The sequence below is a fragment of the Anticarsia gemmatalis genome, chromosome 18 (genome assembly GCF_050436995.1).
Source record: "Anticarsia gemmatalis isolate Benzon Research Colony breed Stoneville strain chromosome 18, ilAntGemm2 primary, whole genome shotgun sequence".
In the NCBI taxonomy this organism is placed as follows: domain Eukaryota; kingdom Metazoa; phylum Arthropoda; class Insecta; order Lepidoptera; family Erebidae; genus Anticarsia; species Anticarsia gemmatalis.
Window position 1 is genome coordinate 9,364,589 of NC_134762.1, and position 18,595 is coordinate 9,383,183.

The 18,595-nt window shown below is 36.1% G+C and overlaps 1 protein-coding gene across 2 annotated transcripts in view; it reads right to left on the reverse strand.

Moving 5' to 3' along the window:
- POSH (SH3 domain containing ring finger posh) overlaps positions 1–18,595 on the reverse strand; it is a 44,832-nt gene that overhangs the window by 15,743 nt on the left and 10,494 nt on the right. For both annotated transcript variants that reach the window (XM_076125792.1, XM_076125791.1), the window contains exons 3-4: positions 2,279–2,455; positions 1,894–1,985 (exon numbers count right to left, since the gene is read on the reverse strand). In XM_076125792.1, coding sequence (XP_075981907.1) covers positions 1,894–1,985; positions 2,279–2,455 — 269 coding nt within the window. The remainder of the gene's footprint in view (positions 1–1,893; positions 1,986–2,278; positions 2,456–18,595) is intronic.

Below are 18,595 nucleotides of genomic sequence, written 5' to 3' on the forward strand. Positions count from 1 at the left end.
GACACGCTGGGTTTGTTTCATTGAAACTGGCCGCCGTACCCGAATATCAGGAGGATAGCAATTCTTAAAGTTGGATTAGTAGTTGTAATATACATTGTAATTACATTAACTACGGTATACAAGTAAAACAAGTGTAAATAACAAATGCACTAAACAAACATGACACATGTTGGTAAAATTGTCGAATAAGAGCAACAAGTACCGACAAATGAGTCACAACAATGCAGAGTTTATTTGTATCAATAGAACTTAAGTGGTGCACTGGGTGATCCTTAATCATCAATAATTTTATATGCAATGACTCATGTTGTCTTAGTCAAGTGTATTCTTTTGTAAAGTTAGTATTACATTTTGATGACATATGGTTAAAGTTTGGGTGGATGTTATTTCACTACGTTTTTGGGCCATTACAAACTTTAGTCCAACAACAAAGTAGAGAACCTCGTGTGCGAGGTTCGCGGCTGGTGGAGGTATAAAAATTGGAATTTAGACCGTCTGTCGTCTCTTTCATACAGCTCTTTTATTATAATCTAGATAAATCGTGCATGCTAAGGCTCTTTACTAAGCTGTCAGACCATAGTTCGGGCGGATGTTATTTCACTAGGGCATTTGAATCTAACGTTATTAAATCGGATTTATCCGGACATGAGCATATTTGGCAAGTAAAAAGAGTAGCCAAGAATTACTTGCCAGCCGTTATTGGCGTGTCTTAACGGGCCTACGAGCATTCAAAATGCGTGTTTAAACATGTAGTCTTGGATGCTTTTATAAACGTGCCATAATTTTCAAACACTCTACTTGGGTCTTATATTACTATTGGATATTTATCTACTTATTACTAAATCAAAGAGAAATGTCTTACCAACACGTAATAGTCTAACTTAAAAATTTAAAAACAAAAATAGATTATAAAACAGAAGGCACATAAAAACTAAAACATTTAACAAAAAATACTACCATAGTAAATCAAAATAGTAGTGTACGTTTACAAATGAATAATTAAGTATTCTCATGTCATAGTAGTCAAACAATTTCTACTACTTATCACAATTAACGCGTAACTATCGATGCGACAAATAGCCTTCATCAACATAATTGATAATCTCACGAGATGCATATTATCACGATCGTTGAGTTTATGACTTTTTACAAAATATCTGTAGCCCGATTCTCTACCTCTATCGACTATCGACAACCAGCTATCGAGAAATATGTGAAAATATATTTTTTCGTTTATCCATACTAATATTATAAACATGAAAGTAACTCTGTCTGTCTGTCTGTCTGTTACTCAATCACGCCTAAACTACTGAACCAATTTGCATGAAATTCGGTATGGAGATATTTTGATACCTAAGAAACGACATAGGCTACTTTTTACCCCGGGAAAATGACGCATTTCCATGGGAAAATACAGGTGGCGGACGAAGTCGCGGGTAAAAGGTAGTGAGATTATCGTGAACAGTCGGACGCGGCGGGGGACTTTGTTTTACGATATGTAGTGATATAAAGGTCTGGTTATAGTTCAATTAATCAATATTCTGGTCACTTCCGCGCCGCTGTGCACACGTGGGTGTGAGTTGACTGACACGAGCCTGAATTATGTCACAAATAACACGAAACAACTTCCTTATATTTGAAAATATCTACCTATACATCTTGAAGTTTTCCAATATCGGAGCCTCATCCAAATTGTACATAAGTGATTGGCTTGAACATAGCTTAACAAGGTACTGAACCCCGGTACACAGTATTTTCTATGAAGGCAAATTGTCATCAAATTAGTCTTACACTTAAAGTGGTTGAAATATGATTAAGAATAAAGTAGGAATAATGGAAAAGAGATTTTAATATTGTTGAAGTTGGTATAATTATAACACAGTAGCATCTTACCCAGGTTCCTTGGAGATGAAGTCGTACAATGCTCTGGCGTGCGGCGGCAGCTGTTTACCGTCGCGCCCAGCCTGCTGGACACCTTGCAGCGCCTTTGAAAATACAAGGAATGTCTCATCAATTTGGTGCTGGAGTAGATGACGAGAACCTATGAGTTAAATTCTTTATCAACAAACAAGCTTCCGACAATACGTAGGTACGAAAGTTGCCAAAAAAAATAACTCGTTTTGGTACTTTGGTATTAGAACCCGATTGTTTTGCCAACACGTTACCTTAAAGCATAATAGGCTGGGATCTGAATATTTCAACTTAATTTTTGGATCTAGAAACCCAGAATATAGGGTTATTTTTATTGAGAACACAGCGGAGGATATTAGTGCTTTACCTGTGAATGTCCACTCCTTGAAGTTCGTTGTCCTGTGATGATCTTCCTCGGGGCGGAGTTCTTCATGCCCTCGAGGATCCTCATGAGGAGCACGTTCGGAGGAAGCTCCTCCACCTTCGTCTCCACCAGTATCCTGCATTCTGGACATCTCAGCTCTTTGTGAGATTCAACTATCACCTGGAAAGAGGAAAGAAAATATTACTTAAGATGTTTGTCATTCTTTACCTATTTAAATGCTTGCTTGAAAATCTGAAGTTCAAAACTATAGATTAAACAATTGAGATCGAATGAGAAGACGTGTCCATTCTTTATCAGAGTTTGGTTATTCATTTGAGTTCAAAGGTAAATACGAGAAAATTATTATGGCGGCTCCACATTATTGCCGTGAATTCACGCGCGTATTCTCGCCGTGAATTCACGGACCGACTCCATGCCCTCCACATTCACGGAATGCTCACAATAGTTCGAAGCCCTCCGCGAAATGGACGTAGAAGCTGCTGCTGCGATAACCAAATTTGCTGTGTCCCTATACCACTATATAGATGTCAAAAACAAGAAAGTTGTTGTTCCTCACACCATTTTTCTATAATCTGAAAAGCTGAGCGCATTATACGGTCCGTACCCCTTTATAGTCCAGAGTAAACTGCGCCGGGGCCGTGAATGTGTATGTGTATGCGTGAACGCCGCGCGAACCATTTGTCATGGCGGCTCCACATTATTGCCGTGAATTCACGCGCGTATTCTCGCCGTGAATTCACGGACCGACTCCATGCCCTCCACATTCACGGAATGCTCACAATAGTTCGAAGCCCTCCGCGAAATGGACGTAGAAGCTGCTGCTGCGATAACTTTATTTGCTGTGTCCCTATACCACTATATAGATGTCAAAAACAAGAAAGTTATTAAAAGAAAACGTTCGAAAAGAAGATGGTGGATGACAGAAATACATCGTAATTATATAATAAATAATTATAGTCCACAGTAAACTGCGCCGGGGCCGTGAATGTGTATGTGTATGCGTGAACGCCGCGCGAACCCTTTGTCACGGGACTAAATACCGACTCTGATCGGGGAACAGGCGTGAACGCGCGTGGACCCCGTGAAAACCGTCCACATTCACGTTCGCGTCTGTTCACGGAGCTTCACGGCAATAATGTGGAGCCGGCATCACGGGACTTTAATACCGACTCTGATCGGGGAACAGGCGTGAACGCGCGTGCACCCCGTGAAAACCGTCCACATTCACGTTCGCGTCTGTTCACGGAGCTTCACGGCAATAATGTGGAGCCGGCATTAGCTCAGGAGAAAATATAGGACAAGACTTTTACTTATAATAAGCTATACTTTTAAGTTGACAAACAGGCATACACTGGGTATTATACCTAGAAATCCTTCTTTCATCTTTCTACAGAATAAGAAAGGAGCAATCAAAGTTATGAGCACGTGCCTATTTCGTTAAGAATTGAAGTGTGTTAATAACTTATCTATAATAATATAAGTTCTCCTCATACTCAATATATTGAATACATAGATAACTATTTGACTGGCGAGCTATTGTTATACATATTTATAAACACGATACACGTGGCCGGCTTGTGAACGAGGTCAAAATTAAGGGCATTTATCATCCCACGCAGATTATATGGAGTTATTTCTACTCGTTAGTCAAGTGGATAAAGGCTTGAAATCCTACTGGCATTTCGACTACGATATATTTATGATCAAGGACTTTTCAGGCTGAGCTGTTACTTTGTACTTTGGTATCTTAATCAAAAACCCAGGACCGGCAATTGACGTATCCTCTGAAGCACGGAGACACCCAGCTCAAATACCACTGAACGGCCATCCATCTATGGAATGACCGTGCCATCAGTTGCTCAACCCACATATTGTTTACCAACGGGTATGCGCTACTGACTAACCCTCTTATTCATAAAAATATATGAAATTATAAAAGACTTATAAAGAGTTTTGTTTCTTTCATTCCTTAGCGAAATAAAAAAGAGAAAACATATTCTAGTAGTTTTTTTAACTAAAATAGTTTTATAGTGTGTTTATGAATAAGAGGGTAAGTTTTTAATAGTGCAATCTTCCTTGAACTAGTCGGTTTGGCATCAGTAACACTGGCCGTGATAGAAAGTTGGCTGTCTCAACTAGATTGCTGCCACGGCCAGTATAATTGCGTTCCCCTGTAATATTAGTGATTAAGCCTGTAGCGATACAAGAAAGTTGTAAACGTTTTTGCATAAGTCTTAATTAGAATAAGTTGAACCTGTGCTAGCTTTATTTCGGCAGCTGAATAAAAAATATTTGTAAAAATCCATCCAGAATCTAGTTTTTCTTTGACCCAGAATGTCAGGACATGAAAAGGTAATTTTACCCAAATGTTATAAATAAAACAAAAGGTGATGTTACGTCAAGTTCAGGGGATAAAAATAAAATTACGTTTTTAGTAATATTTTAAGCTTTTTACGTTAGAGTGGTAGGATATTGTGTACATCTGTGTTACTACTCGTAAAATACACGTGTAAACATTTGAGACACGTGCAGTTTTTAGACTTTATCCCGATACTGACCTTCTTCAGTTCACCGGTATCTAGGAAATATTCTTCAATTTTCCGACTGAAGCACATTCTATTATAGTAAAATTCTTGTATTCATACAAGACATTTACTATTTAACTATTGGTCTTTAGTCTCTAGCTAGAGAGACAATGGCGTTTATGTTAGTTTATTTTTTTCTTACCCATACCTACACTGATTTTTCTGTAGGAATTTTTCAGGAGATTTTTCTCCGAATTCTTATTAGATCCAGAATTCCAGAAAGAAGCACTTAATGATAAAATAAAGTAGAAAACTAAATAAATAATAATTAGCAAGTCAATTTTTATATGAAATACTAATGAAAAATTACATGAAGAGCAAAAAGTATCCTAACATTTTATAACAGAAATCTGTATTTTATTTGGTAGCAACGGAAAATAACCGTTTCAAAAATACAAGTATTTTTTCTTTTTAATCTAATATCTTGTAACTAAGATTTGTTAGAACTTTATTTATACATAACTGAAAGAAGCAATAATATTTAAAATAAATATAGAATTTCGACTTTCTTTACTCTTTCTTCGTGTTGTTTCTAATCTAAAAACATAACCTACTTTTGTATTCTAAGTTGAACATTAAGATAAAATGAAGATACGCATACTGCAGAAACTTATTTGCCTTTACTGATATTAAAGAAAGCCAAATTATTGATTCAACAAAATAAGTTTTCTGTCCAGTTTTCAGACGAAATATAACTGCATATTGGTAGCGATACACCCAATAAGTAAACTCAATGCCGAACTAAGTTCGTTACAGACTAGAGAATGAACGTTTCGAAGGGCAAGAGGCCTACTGGCCTGAAAAACCCGTAGGCGTAAACACCAAGAAACAAGTGATACACTAACAAAATTAATTAATCAATTCCGTACAATATTGGTATGGATTCTCAATCTACCCTAATATGTACTGCGTAAACAAGCTCTCTCTACAAGGCTACAAAAGAAACAAATTAAAATAAACGGTCCATACAGAATGAGTCAACGACAATAAAGTAATGAATTTTGCTGACTGCCTCCGTGGCGCAGTAGTTAGGTCGCCACGCCGCTACCATTGTATCGGGAGGTCGTGGGTTCGATTCCCACACGGAACAATTATTTGTGCGATCCACAAATAATTGTTATAACCCCTCCCTTGTTCGGGAGGAGACCCTTACCCTGCAGTGGGACTGTAATGGGTTAAAAAAAAACGAATAGTTGTTTCGGTTCTGGTTGTACTTTGTGTCGGTTGTTTGTATGTTTGTAAAAACTTTTGAGGCGCCCATAGCCAGTTGCATTCACCGGTCGGTAAACGATCTGTGGGTTAAGCAACCATTGGCGCGGTCATTCCATAGATGGGTGACCGCATAGTGGTATTTGAACTGGGCGTCTCCGTGCTTCGGAGGGCACGTTAAAAGTCGGTCCCGGTTGTTGTCTACTAAGATAACAGTCGTTAAGCCACGTCAAAGGCCTCTCGGGCGGCTTGAACAACTTTGACACTAGGTTGACCACTAACCATACGACAAACAAACAATGTTTGTAAAAGTCCACACAAGAGCAATTCTTAGTGAGGGAGTTGTCTTTAATAAAAATAAAATAAATAAATAGTTTTGGAGTGAATCGTATCACGACTATTCACGGGTGTATGTAGGTGTGATGCCAAAACGGTCAAGAACGAAGTGTCATTGAGTTGATGCAATGTAATCTGTAAAATTGCTTCAGTAGTTAGCTTTGTAAGGTGAAACTGGTTTGTTTGAACAGAAGGGAATTATCGTTTAGCTGGTGCCCACTCGGAGTCTTAGGCGACCTTCGGCAAAATCCATCTATATCCATTCCTTATAGTCTGTCTATCTGTTGCGCTTTTACAGCTGAAACCATCTTTTCCATGTTAAGCAAAACAAAAAACTATTCAAATACCTATTCTGACCAAAAAGACCAATGCTACGTCGTTTTTTTAAAGTCGATTCTATCGTAGCTGGAAGTTTGTACGCAAGCGATAACTAGCTGATTAGTTCCTATATTCCAAGTTTTGAAGAGCATCTATACCTATGATACAAGTGAAATTGAAATGACATAATAAACAGGCCTTTCAAGAAGGTTGTATCATAATTTACGTTTATACAATGTTTCCTGAAATTAGCAGTTACCAATGCGGGTACAATTTATTTGAGTGTTATTTACCGAACCATTATAATTGGGTAAGACGAGGCCACACGACGGAACTTCGCGTGACTCTTTATATATTGCCGACAATTATATCAAAAGTTCAAGCAAAGTTATTACTAATACTCACACAATAGAAGTACTTTATACTACGAAGATGCCTGGTGCGGTCGGCAGTGTAACCCACTGCCCATTATGAGGTCTCGGGGACGATTCCGGGTCTGTATGCTACTGGTCTTCTCTAATTTATCAAAATATATATAACTCAAAGGTGACTGACTGACATAGTGGTTTATCAACGCACAGCCTAAAACACTAGCCGGATCGGGGTGAAATATGGCGTACATAGTTGGAAGAAAGGCTCGACTGATACTATTAAAATACTTCGCAATAGTAGTCCAGAGTATTGTAACGTGCCCGGTATATGGCAATAGAGTCAACTCATGATACACAGGATTAACATTGTTAATGGGAAAAAAAAATCCATATATTTTCTGACATATATTATGTATCTATGTATCAAAAATTCAAATTACCGTATTACTAATACTCACACAATGGAAGTACTTCATACTAAGAATAGATTGTTCCTCTCCCTTGTTTAAATTTATTCGAATGCATCATAATTTTCAAAAACAAACATAATGATCTTTGTCCATTTTAAGCTGCTGTTGGCAACTTTGTGTGCGTATGAAGATTTCACTGTAATAAGTATGTCTTTTTTGTTAGTCCAGATTATACTGGTGGCTATCTATGAATCTGTCCAACTTTGAGTAGCTCTTTCTGTAGGGGAGTATTAAACATAATAGGTACATAATTGCGCGTATACAATATAGCAGTAAGGTTCTCTGGTAGATTTACACACATACATATCATAATATCACGCCTTTTTCCATGGGTAGATAGAGACCTAAGAACGCCACTTCTTTGGTCCGATAGATTTGTTAGCCTCCTAAGGATCTCAGACAATAACTGAAATAAATAGTATGGGCTAATTTCATAGTACTTTGTAATTTCAAGTATGATATTCTATTTGCTGTCAAAATTGCAAAAAGCTCTCTCTAGTGTCATAATTGTTTAGCTCTATCTCAACAATAAACTTTATATAAAGACCGTACCGTAGTATTGCCTAACAGCAAGTTTCCATCCTATTATATTTAAAAAATGCCAGTAGGTACTACATTATCTAACATGTTCCTGAAAGGTAGGGCCGTAGTACTTCATATCGCTTCACTACGTGCTATGCGAACAAGATTAGCATTTCCATAAAAACAAAGCGCGCAATCTAATTTGTATAACAATGCTACAATCATTTTTTATCTAATCAATTAATTATCGCAAGTTTAGTAAGTCAAGGTAGAATTTAAGACAATATTAAAGTAATTTGTAATAGATAGCTGTTTTTATAGATAGATTTTGTTACTTCCGGCTCGTGTGTTCTATATGTACCTTCATCTACAGTCCGAATCAATAGGACATCGACACATGTTAGAGTTAGGCCAAAGGCCTACTAAAGTTCAGTTGCCTAGATATTTTTATAAATATCTGTTCTACATAGACGAAAGAAGAAGGTAAGGTAGGGCAGTGTTGCATCACGTTTTTTGTCTCGTTTGAATAGGGTAGGCAACCAGTTAAATCGGCTACTCTTTATGAAATGTCAAAAAGATATTATGTATGTAAATACGACATAGTGACGTCACAATTCCGTATTTTCGTTGGGATCAAATTAATTACCTTATATCAGACTTTAACATTAAAAATTACGCATTATTTTGGATGAACTTTATATGAAACAAGTTTAATAATTTTTCGTTAATTAATTCAACTACCCTATTAGACTCGGGTCTCAAGTTTTTCTCCTGCATGATTATTGTATCTCTCAGTCGACAACCAGTGTACGCCAATTTGATAGCCACTATGCAATACATTGCAGCTTTAACATACATATTTTTCACCATCCATTTAGAAAAGAAACAATGTACATGATAGTGGATGTCAAATGGTTGTCAACTGGCATACACAACAGTTCCCTTGGACGTTGTTTTCATGTAAACTTTTAATTTACTTAATACATTTTATAGTCGAGCACTAATTGTTAATCAAGTTCTAATCGATTCAATGGAACTAAATAGGTGTGAAATACTGCTTGTTTTAAATTTCAAGTAATCAACAATGGCAAATTGGTGATGAGTCGATATGTTACTAAGTCGATACCGCGGTTTTACTCACACTTTAATGGACTGCAATTAACGATACATTATTGTAACATGTTATCTATTTTCTACGAAGACTAATAAGGGCGTGGACCTACGTAGAAGTTATTAGAGTAATATACACTAGACGTCCCACGCGACTTCGATCGCTTATATTGCGACTATTCCTGTGAAAAAGCCGCCTTCACTACTTCAGGGTTGTAGACATAATACAGTTAATTTAAAAAAATATTAATAAGTTTGGCGCTTTCAAACCAAACTCTCTTTTCAGCTTTATAACATTTAGTATAGAGAATCACTCAGTCAGTTAATATTGTAGTCACTGTTAGTGTCAAAATAAATATAGATAGCAAAAGATGTTTAAAAAGCTAACATCAGAATACTTTAACTCAATAACTTCAAATGAACGGTATCGGTTATCTACTAAACATTGTTCTTCATCATTCGGTCACGGAATTAAAACAGCTATGGTTTAAAAAGTAAAACTAAAGATGGATCTATCGGCTATCGGTGCGATGTTTGATCAAGTCTCATTGTACCAGAGCTAATTCGTTTGACACACTACACAGTACATTTGAGTTCTCAGCCGTCGGAAAAAAAGTTTAATTTATTTGTTTGCAGTTTCTGGAAGTAAATTAAGCTTTATATTGCATGTTGTTCAAACGTCTTTGAACGTACTTTTATCAAATACATGTTTATTTAATTTTTGTAATAGTATTAATTCTCTATAGATATGCTCGATGTTTTTAGATAGCAGCCGAAGTTCTCAGCGACAAAGCAATAGTCCCGATTCACACTACCCTTTAATATACCCATCAAGATTTCACGTACTGCTAAAATTGTACAAGTTGTCTGTAAATATCCAATTATGCGTTAGAAATAGATCGCAGACAAAACAAGGGCAGACAAAACGTAGCTTTCCATTCCTATTTTTCTTTTCCCCTCCAGAAGCATTAACAAAACGCAAGTTAAAACATTTAACGTAGACATTTCTCCAGACACTGACAGACCGCCGCTCCGTCACCCTAAAACTTGGCCGTCCACAAATAAATACGGCGCTAACACCAAAATATAAATAAACAATCACGACCCTTCACATTAAAGGGCGAAGTATATTAAATGTAATACACATTTTGTGATGTAAAGAAGTAAATGGTGCTTAAGAATGCGAGTATGTTTCAAGTCTGTGGGTCATGAGTAGACATTTTGTAAGTATAGGAAATTATTCTTCTCCACCTCCAATTTTTATGCAAATTTTGGTAGATTTTGGATTATCTATCAGAAAGTTTATACTGCACTTATTCTATCTAAAATGGGAATAAATAATCTCAGAACATAGGGCGAATAAAGAACAGAGATTTGAGGAAAGCAATGGTGCTGGAATTTGTTTTCTAAGATTTTTTTTACTAACCAAAGTTGCAAATTTTTCTTACTATTTTACTGATAAACAATCTCTTTAAGATCCAACAACGTAGGTACCCATTAAATACCTTTAGAGTTGACATTTATATCAGGAACTCCTCTTGCACAACATTAAAATGTTACAGTGTTTTAAAACAAAATATCTTCGACGAATCCACATTTAGACAGCTATAAGTTCCATCTATTTGCAGTGGACATCGAGCTTAAGTCAGTCAGGTCTATTTATAAGGTGGACTGAAACGTTACATGAGCGGGCCACTGGCGCACATCCGTAAGTAGGACAATTAGTGATCAATACCATTTCTAGCCAGTTGGACAGGCTATTAATATTTTATCATATATTTCTGGAGTTCTTTTAATAGTTGTTCGAAGAAGAAATTATGGCAAAGGTTTGTTGAATTAGTAATTGAAGCAGTTTGGGATTCAGAATTTGATAACTTATAGAAATAAAAAACAAGTAACTGGACTTGTAAGTGCAAGATTCTCTCTTGCATTTTTGGAGGAGGCCAGGGAACAACCCAGGGTACTCAGCAGCTGGGCAGTACTTAATCCAATTTACCAACATTTTTGTTACTAAGTACCAAGTTCTTGTTACTATTGTTAACAGAAAAGCGGATTTTCTAGTTTTTCTCCACAGTTAACCGATCAGAGATCAATACTCGTTAACTATGGAATGCCACGCATACCTTTTCCATACGTCTTCTAATCGATAATTGTCGAGTTGTATGGGAGACGTCTGAACTATGAGATTTACTTTTATTTGCCCTTCGTTTAATAGTCAATAAAAGTTCTTCTTTAACACATTCTAGCGGCTAAGCCGACAAGTGTCTTATTCTAGGTTTCTCTACATAATGCCCTATTATTTTAAACAAAGATTTTAACAACTGGGAGGGAGGTGGTTATTTTCGCCAGGATCTACGACTAGTTAAGGATTTAATTGTGCCTTGTGGCCGTTATTTGTATGTTTGCTAACTTGTTTTGTACGTTTAAAAATCGTTTTTACAGGAGTCAACAAACGCCAGAGGCACTGCTACAAAAAACAAATCACCCGTATTCGCCACTCGTTACTAACTACAACATAACAGGACCGAGCTATTAATTGGCAGCTGCAATGAACTATTTTTTACTAGAACACTATCTGTCTAGCAACAAGGCAAGCTCTGTAGTATTAATATGTGTGACGTCACGTGCAGTAATATCAATCAAAACTCGGCCTGACATTATCAAGAGCACATTAAAATAAACTGGCGCCGAGGTTCTTTGCAAATAAACTATGTGATGGATGTGCCAAAACTGTTTCGATTTGACCATCAAAATTGCAATTTTCATGGTAATGGCAATGGACTACCCTATTATTATGACTTTATCCCATCTTATCGAATTGTCTGTACCTACAATCTTGTTTTTTTTTTATTATCCTCTTTCTATGTCTCACTGCTGAGCAAAGGTCTCTCCCTTGAATTTCCAGTCGTCCCTCGGTCGATTATTGCATACGGAAATAGTAATATAAAAATATACCTTAACTCAAACTTAATTGAATATGGCATATTGTGTCTGTACATGACAAATAGACTGGTCATGCAATCTTCAGACTTGAAAAGAATCTAGGTGGTCGTGGCCAGCGTAAGATATATTTAAATACTTCTAAAGTTGTGAATGTAATTATTATAAGTACATATTCATGTCCATCCCTTTATACTACGGGTGTGGTATAATTTATGGACACTATTCTTGATTGCATTCAATCGATGGTAATGCAACGTGACCGCAAAGAAATTACAAGTTATGTGATGATGATAGTTTTAAGTTTAGAATTGAACTTTTGTGAGAATGACAGTCCAATAGACAGTAAAACAAGGATCCTAGAACTTGGAAACCGGTTTGATTCGTTCGAGTAACTTTCGTACATGTTACTTTCAGGTAAATGTCTAAATGTACAGCATCTAGACTGTAAGATACACAGAAAGCAGGAAATTTTACATGACCTAGAAAAACATTATCAACATTTTAGGAATCATGACAGCGGCGAAAGCAGACGTTGATAAAATTGTAAATCTAAACACAATTCAAGGGCGATCGACAAAGAATTGGAACAAAATGATAATGTTATATTATTTAATGAGTTTTATCGCACACTCGATGACATCACGGCATAAGAGATTACTTCAAACGTTAGTGAAAGTAAACCGACAACACGCAAACGCACGGATCGATAAAGTTTAAAATAAAACGCGGACAAGTGTGTCGCGGGGAGGAGAAACATTTAACTGAGGCTTATGATGACTTACCAGTTTGACATTTAGTATTTCACTAGGTTTTACAACACCGCTTTAGCATCTTGAAGTACCTACTTAAAACGATATCATCGGATAAACAACTTTTAGTTCTATCAATGAATCAAAATCAGCAGTAACTGTTAGACTTATTACTCATGTTCAGTTTTAATTTAATCATTATTGGACTATATTCACCTATTGCAGAAGATTAAGGTGGTGTCATACAGAATAAGTGCACTTTCGTTCGTGGCCCAAAAGGCGTATATGGGAGTGGCAACCGCAACTATATTTACGACAGATAAAGGGGCCAGAAGAATATAAAGTGGTTGTGTTGTTTAATTTAATATTCCAATAGATTTTGAACGCTATTCGCTTGGATTACTATGAAAAGTCAAACCCTTAATACTATAATCTATAATTCTGCTATGCTCTAACAAAATCAGTTCAGCAGTTCAGTCGTAAAAGCATAACCAAATTTCAGAGAGAAGACAACCGAGTACTTTCTTCATAATCATAATATTAGAATACAATTATCAAATTCAAAACATTTTTAACGTCAAGGATTTACAAAGGCTATTTAAGATAGCAAGATTAGAAGTACAACTTCAAGGTTTGTGCGTGAGCAGTTGACCCAGCAGTAATCAATTTAATATATTATATTGTATTTAGTTACACGATCAATTAGGTGATTACAGCCCGTGAGTTCTTTATCAAATCTTGATATTGAAATTATAATCATATTGGCGATGTCTTACTAAAAGGTCAGGTGCATAGTACTTGTCCTATATGACTGTGTGGATACGATTTAAGCAACTAAAGTTTGTAAGGATCGCACCAAGAGGCTTTCATTGGTTTCTGCCAACCCTTATAGGAAAAGGCGTAAATTTATATATGATATTGAAACTTTTAAATGTTTTTAATCTATTACCTTATAGCTATTATATATGATTAATTTCTGCAAAGCCTTGCAAAACATTCTCGGGTCTACCTGTTTAAAAGTTCATTCGTCGTTACAAAACGATAAGCTCTCCAAAAAACTGGTACAAAAACCGGTCTATGACACATTAACTCACATCCTATAAAAAACGGAACCAACAGGTTCAGCCATTTCGAAGTATAACGGACTAAAACTCGACTTGTAACATCCTTCACTGACACAGCTTCTTGCAAAAACGTGGGGCAAGAAAACCTTCCCAGAGGCTTAATTTGGTTCATTTGTACTAACTCATGTTGTCCCATTATTGGCAAAGGTATCCAACAAAATCTTGCAACTGTCATTGGCACCTTATTTTATAAAAATATATTTTTTTACGGATAAGATTATGTTCGATTAATCTATTTCAGTTTCAAATATGCTATAGTTTTTATTATTCTTTTAGTGCATGCAATCAGTTCGATTTAAGCTTAAATTTCTGAACTAACGACATTGTGTGAATTTTGTCGATTATTCACTTTTTCTAAATAACGTTCAGTCATCATCATCAATCAGTTTTATTATCAAATTTCACTGTGGCCACTAAAGAAAAAACGGTCGGTAAAGGATGTTTAACTAGGAAATCATTTACAAAATGCCTTTGAGCACTAGATTACTCTTATGCTAAAACTGCAATATCAAAATTCAGCTTGCTATAATAAAACAAAGCATATCACCTAGGTACGTATTTAGCTATAATAGTACCTATATAGTATAGAACTATAGACCTTTATGTGTAGGCGCCACTCAATTGCGGAGTAAGGACGTTCTATTCAATTTAAAACGGTCAGGGGACTGAGCTATCCGACGCGTTTCGATTATTCATACTTAATACTTTGATATAAGCAAAGTTTCCTCGAAGTGTGACTAATATTTTAAATATGCACTTGATGGTTGACGTTGGAGATAGGCAAGCACCGTTGTTGCGGTCCATTTGTGGATGGGATTTATTTTTTTCCTGTGTGGTTTATATTGACGTAGTCAGCTAAAAGTGGATTTAAAAATTAATACCTATCTATTTATTTTTAATTACAATGAAGGGAAACAATGAATAATTAAAGTACCTAGTAGGTCTGTATTGTGGCATATCCTGATCTAAGGAACAGGGACAATCCCTGTATCACAATTGCTTGTTTCTAAATAAACGACAATACTCTTCCGTATAAAAACTTAGTAAGTAATTTCACGTATAAACTAACATTATCAACAAGGCAAGTAAAGGAGAATATGTAGATCCCAATATTGTCCCACTACTCAGTATGGATCTTCTCCGGTAACGAGAGATTTGAAGCCTTAAATCCACCACGCGGCTAAAGCAGTACCTAGAGTTTAAATTACCTTGACATCTCGGTCTAGCACTATTCTATACATGCATATTGCCTACTCATAATCCTACTAATATTATAAATGCGAAAATTTGAGTATGTATGGGTGTTTGTTACTATATCGCGCAAATACTACTAAACTGATAATGACGATATTTGGTATAACACATAGGCTACTTTTTATCCTGGAATTCCCAAGGGATCGGGATTTACACAAGAACGGTTTCCACGCGGACGAAGTCGCGGGCGACCTCTAGTTCGCTTATAAAATAATCTTTTATATTTATTAATTACTTCATCACAAATTACAATGTTATTATTCCATAGAAACTTTTTACAATTAGTAATACAACGAGCGTAGCCGGTCCAGTGCCAAAAACATGCTGCCTAGCAACTTTCTACAGGTCCGTTGATAGAATCGTATCCGAGTTCCTTGTTGTTACGTCACATAGGCAAGTATGTAGTATATAAGAGTGTATAAGAGACTGGTAGAATCTTAATGTACTGAGGTAAATCTAAGTGCGATTTATTGACAAGTATTTGATGGACGTCTGAACAATCTTTACTTGCTGCAAACTTTCACGTTGCATTATCTAATACCAGTTTCTAATGACCTCGTCCACGTGGAAAGGAATCCCGGGGTAAGAAATACCTTATGTGTTACTTCAGGTTATAAATTCTTTGAGGTCTTAATATACCTACATATATTTTCAAGTTTTTGTGTGAAAGAGTATCCAACATACATCCAATCTATCCACTCATTCAAAAAACATTCACATTTACAAATAACAAAAAATAAACTCCCTTGAAATATTAGAAAATGAATCTTTAGATGGGTTTTATTATGCTTACTTTCAAGCTTTTCTTATTAGCTTTAGTTAGGAGATCAAAATCCAGCCCTAGGATGCAATTAAACTCATCTGGACATTCACAAGAATACTCTAATTTTGTTCCAAACCAGCTGTTTTTTTTATTACTAAAGCTATCAACACTATGTCAACAGCAAACTTAGCTATAACACAACTCAACTATCAGTCCAATAACAAGAAAAACATCGCACGAACCTGCATCTATCGACTCAAAGTTTGTGAACTTTGCAAGCAGAAGTTTGACAGTAATCTCTTTCAATCCGTGAGGGCGGCGTGTCCTATTTCTCCAATTTGTAACTGTTACAGAGGTTAGTAGTTATATTGATAGGGTGCAAATAAGAGCAGTTCAGTTGATTTTCTGAAGTATAACGGACAGTTCCTTGATCAAACGACCAAAGTAAAACGACTATCATTTTTATTTAGGTTGTTACTTTCGATAAATAAACTGGCCGTAAGTTAAAAGTAAGGCAAGATGAAAATTTATTTGTTGCTATTTATTTATACTAATATTATAAAGCTGAAGAGTTTGTTTGTTTGTTTGTTTGAACGCGTTAATCTCAGAAAATACGGGTCCGATTTGAAAAAATCTTTCAGTGTTAGATAGCCCATATATCGAGGAAGGCTATAGGCTATATATCCACCAATAGGAGCAGAGTACCAGCGAAAAATTATACAAAAACGGGTTTTTTTTACCCATTCTCTCTTATGTGACGCAAGCGAAGTTGCACGGGTCAGCTAGTTTTAGAATAGAGTGGAATGGATTACGATAAAAGCAGTGATTCTTAAGAATATCCTGATTTTCGTATTTTTTTCCGAAAATAATTTTAAACCATAGTACAGTAACCTATATCAATGGGCATTGGGTCGCACTTTCAAACGACCAAACTCGTAGTTAAATGCTTGACAGTAAATGTAAAAGGTTCAAAAATAAGAATATAGGACTGGTAGCGTCAGATACGGGTAGATTTTGCTACTTCCTAAAAAGAGTAATAATAGGACACGAGATGCAGACGTTAAAAAAATCTGCGGGTAGGTTCCTAATGTATAGGTATTAGTTATAAGTCACTGGCCTCTACCTGCGTTCATGTTGCAAAATTCCGAACATTATGTTAATAAGAAGATATAAGACTTTTTGTAACAACAAACCTGTCTATTCAGACAGACCAAAAAAAAAGAAAAAACTAGAGAACATATCAAGTTTGTATCGTACATGTTAAACCACAGATTAGGAGGAAACTTCCCCCAGAGGGATTCTAACCTACTTCACGGGAAAGTATACGCGCAATTTTTTACCCCAAACCGGGTACTCCCTAAAGAATTACCTTACTTTTTGTTATCCGGCCGGAGTAAGTCCGTAACTTCAAATTAACGTGTGTGAATTTTCGTCAGAAGTGAAAATATGTCCTAGTTTTTTTGGCAGCTTAAATACAGGTTCGTTGTGTGAAAACTGCGTAACGGTCAATTTATAACTGAAATGTATTACAGTTTATAAAATGTATATTAAAAGAGGTTGTTACTTTGTGTACACAGCAACAGAGTACAAGCATAGACGGCGATTAATAGTGCACTGCATTTCGGGAATTTCAAGTACTATTTTGTGTGACAACAGATCGGAAATTGTATGCAGATCTGTCTTCGAACACGTACGAGAAGACCACAACACGGGAGGAGATATGTATAATATTGTATAATAATGACAACTCGAGAACCTGCTTTGAGCAAAATCTCTTCATTTATGATACTCAAGTAAGTTAAAGGTAAAAGAGCTTAACTTCAAAGCGCAAAGCTCACAGAAATGACGTATTTAAGAATGGATTACACCAAATATCGATCTGCAGATAACAAACAACTCTGTATCGGCAACGGCGTAAAACTGTTTATCGTAAAAATGCTAATTTAAACGTTGAAATAAACCGTCAGATTTCATACTTATGTTAATACTATGGTAGGTTTTAAAGTGTTTAAAGTGTTTAAACCCAGGTAGAAGGAAATTAAACATAATTGGGGTCTAGAACTGCGTCTGGTTGTGGCGATAGGCCCGTCCCCAAGGCCTTAAACACCCCATTTCTGCGAACTATAAATACGTTCTGAATATAGATTTTTAACCTTCATAGTTGCGAGACATAAATGTCATAGGTATTAATAGTATGAAATGCCGTGTTCCGTTTAACCGCGAACAAAAGTTCAAAGCGAATTATGACCACAGTATGGTTGCGTGTATGTGTGATAACATAATGAATGAATGATTCAGTACTGAGTCAAAGCTTAGCTGTTTAGAGAGAGATCTCAGTGAGCTAAGTGTTTGTGACTGACTGTGGTTAAATGTAATATACAGCGCATTAAGATCACTATGCTGTATTTATGCATTAATTTTAGGGGGAAGACAGGGTTGAGCAGGGTGATAGCTAAACGATTTTCTGTAATTAATTAGAAATAATATATTCAAAAGTTTGTTCAGTATAGATGTTTTCCTACTCGTTTCCTACTCGGCATTTTCA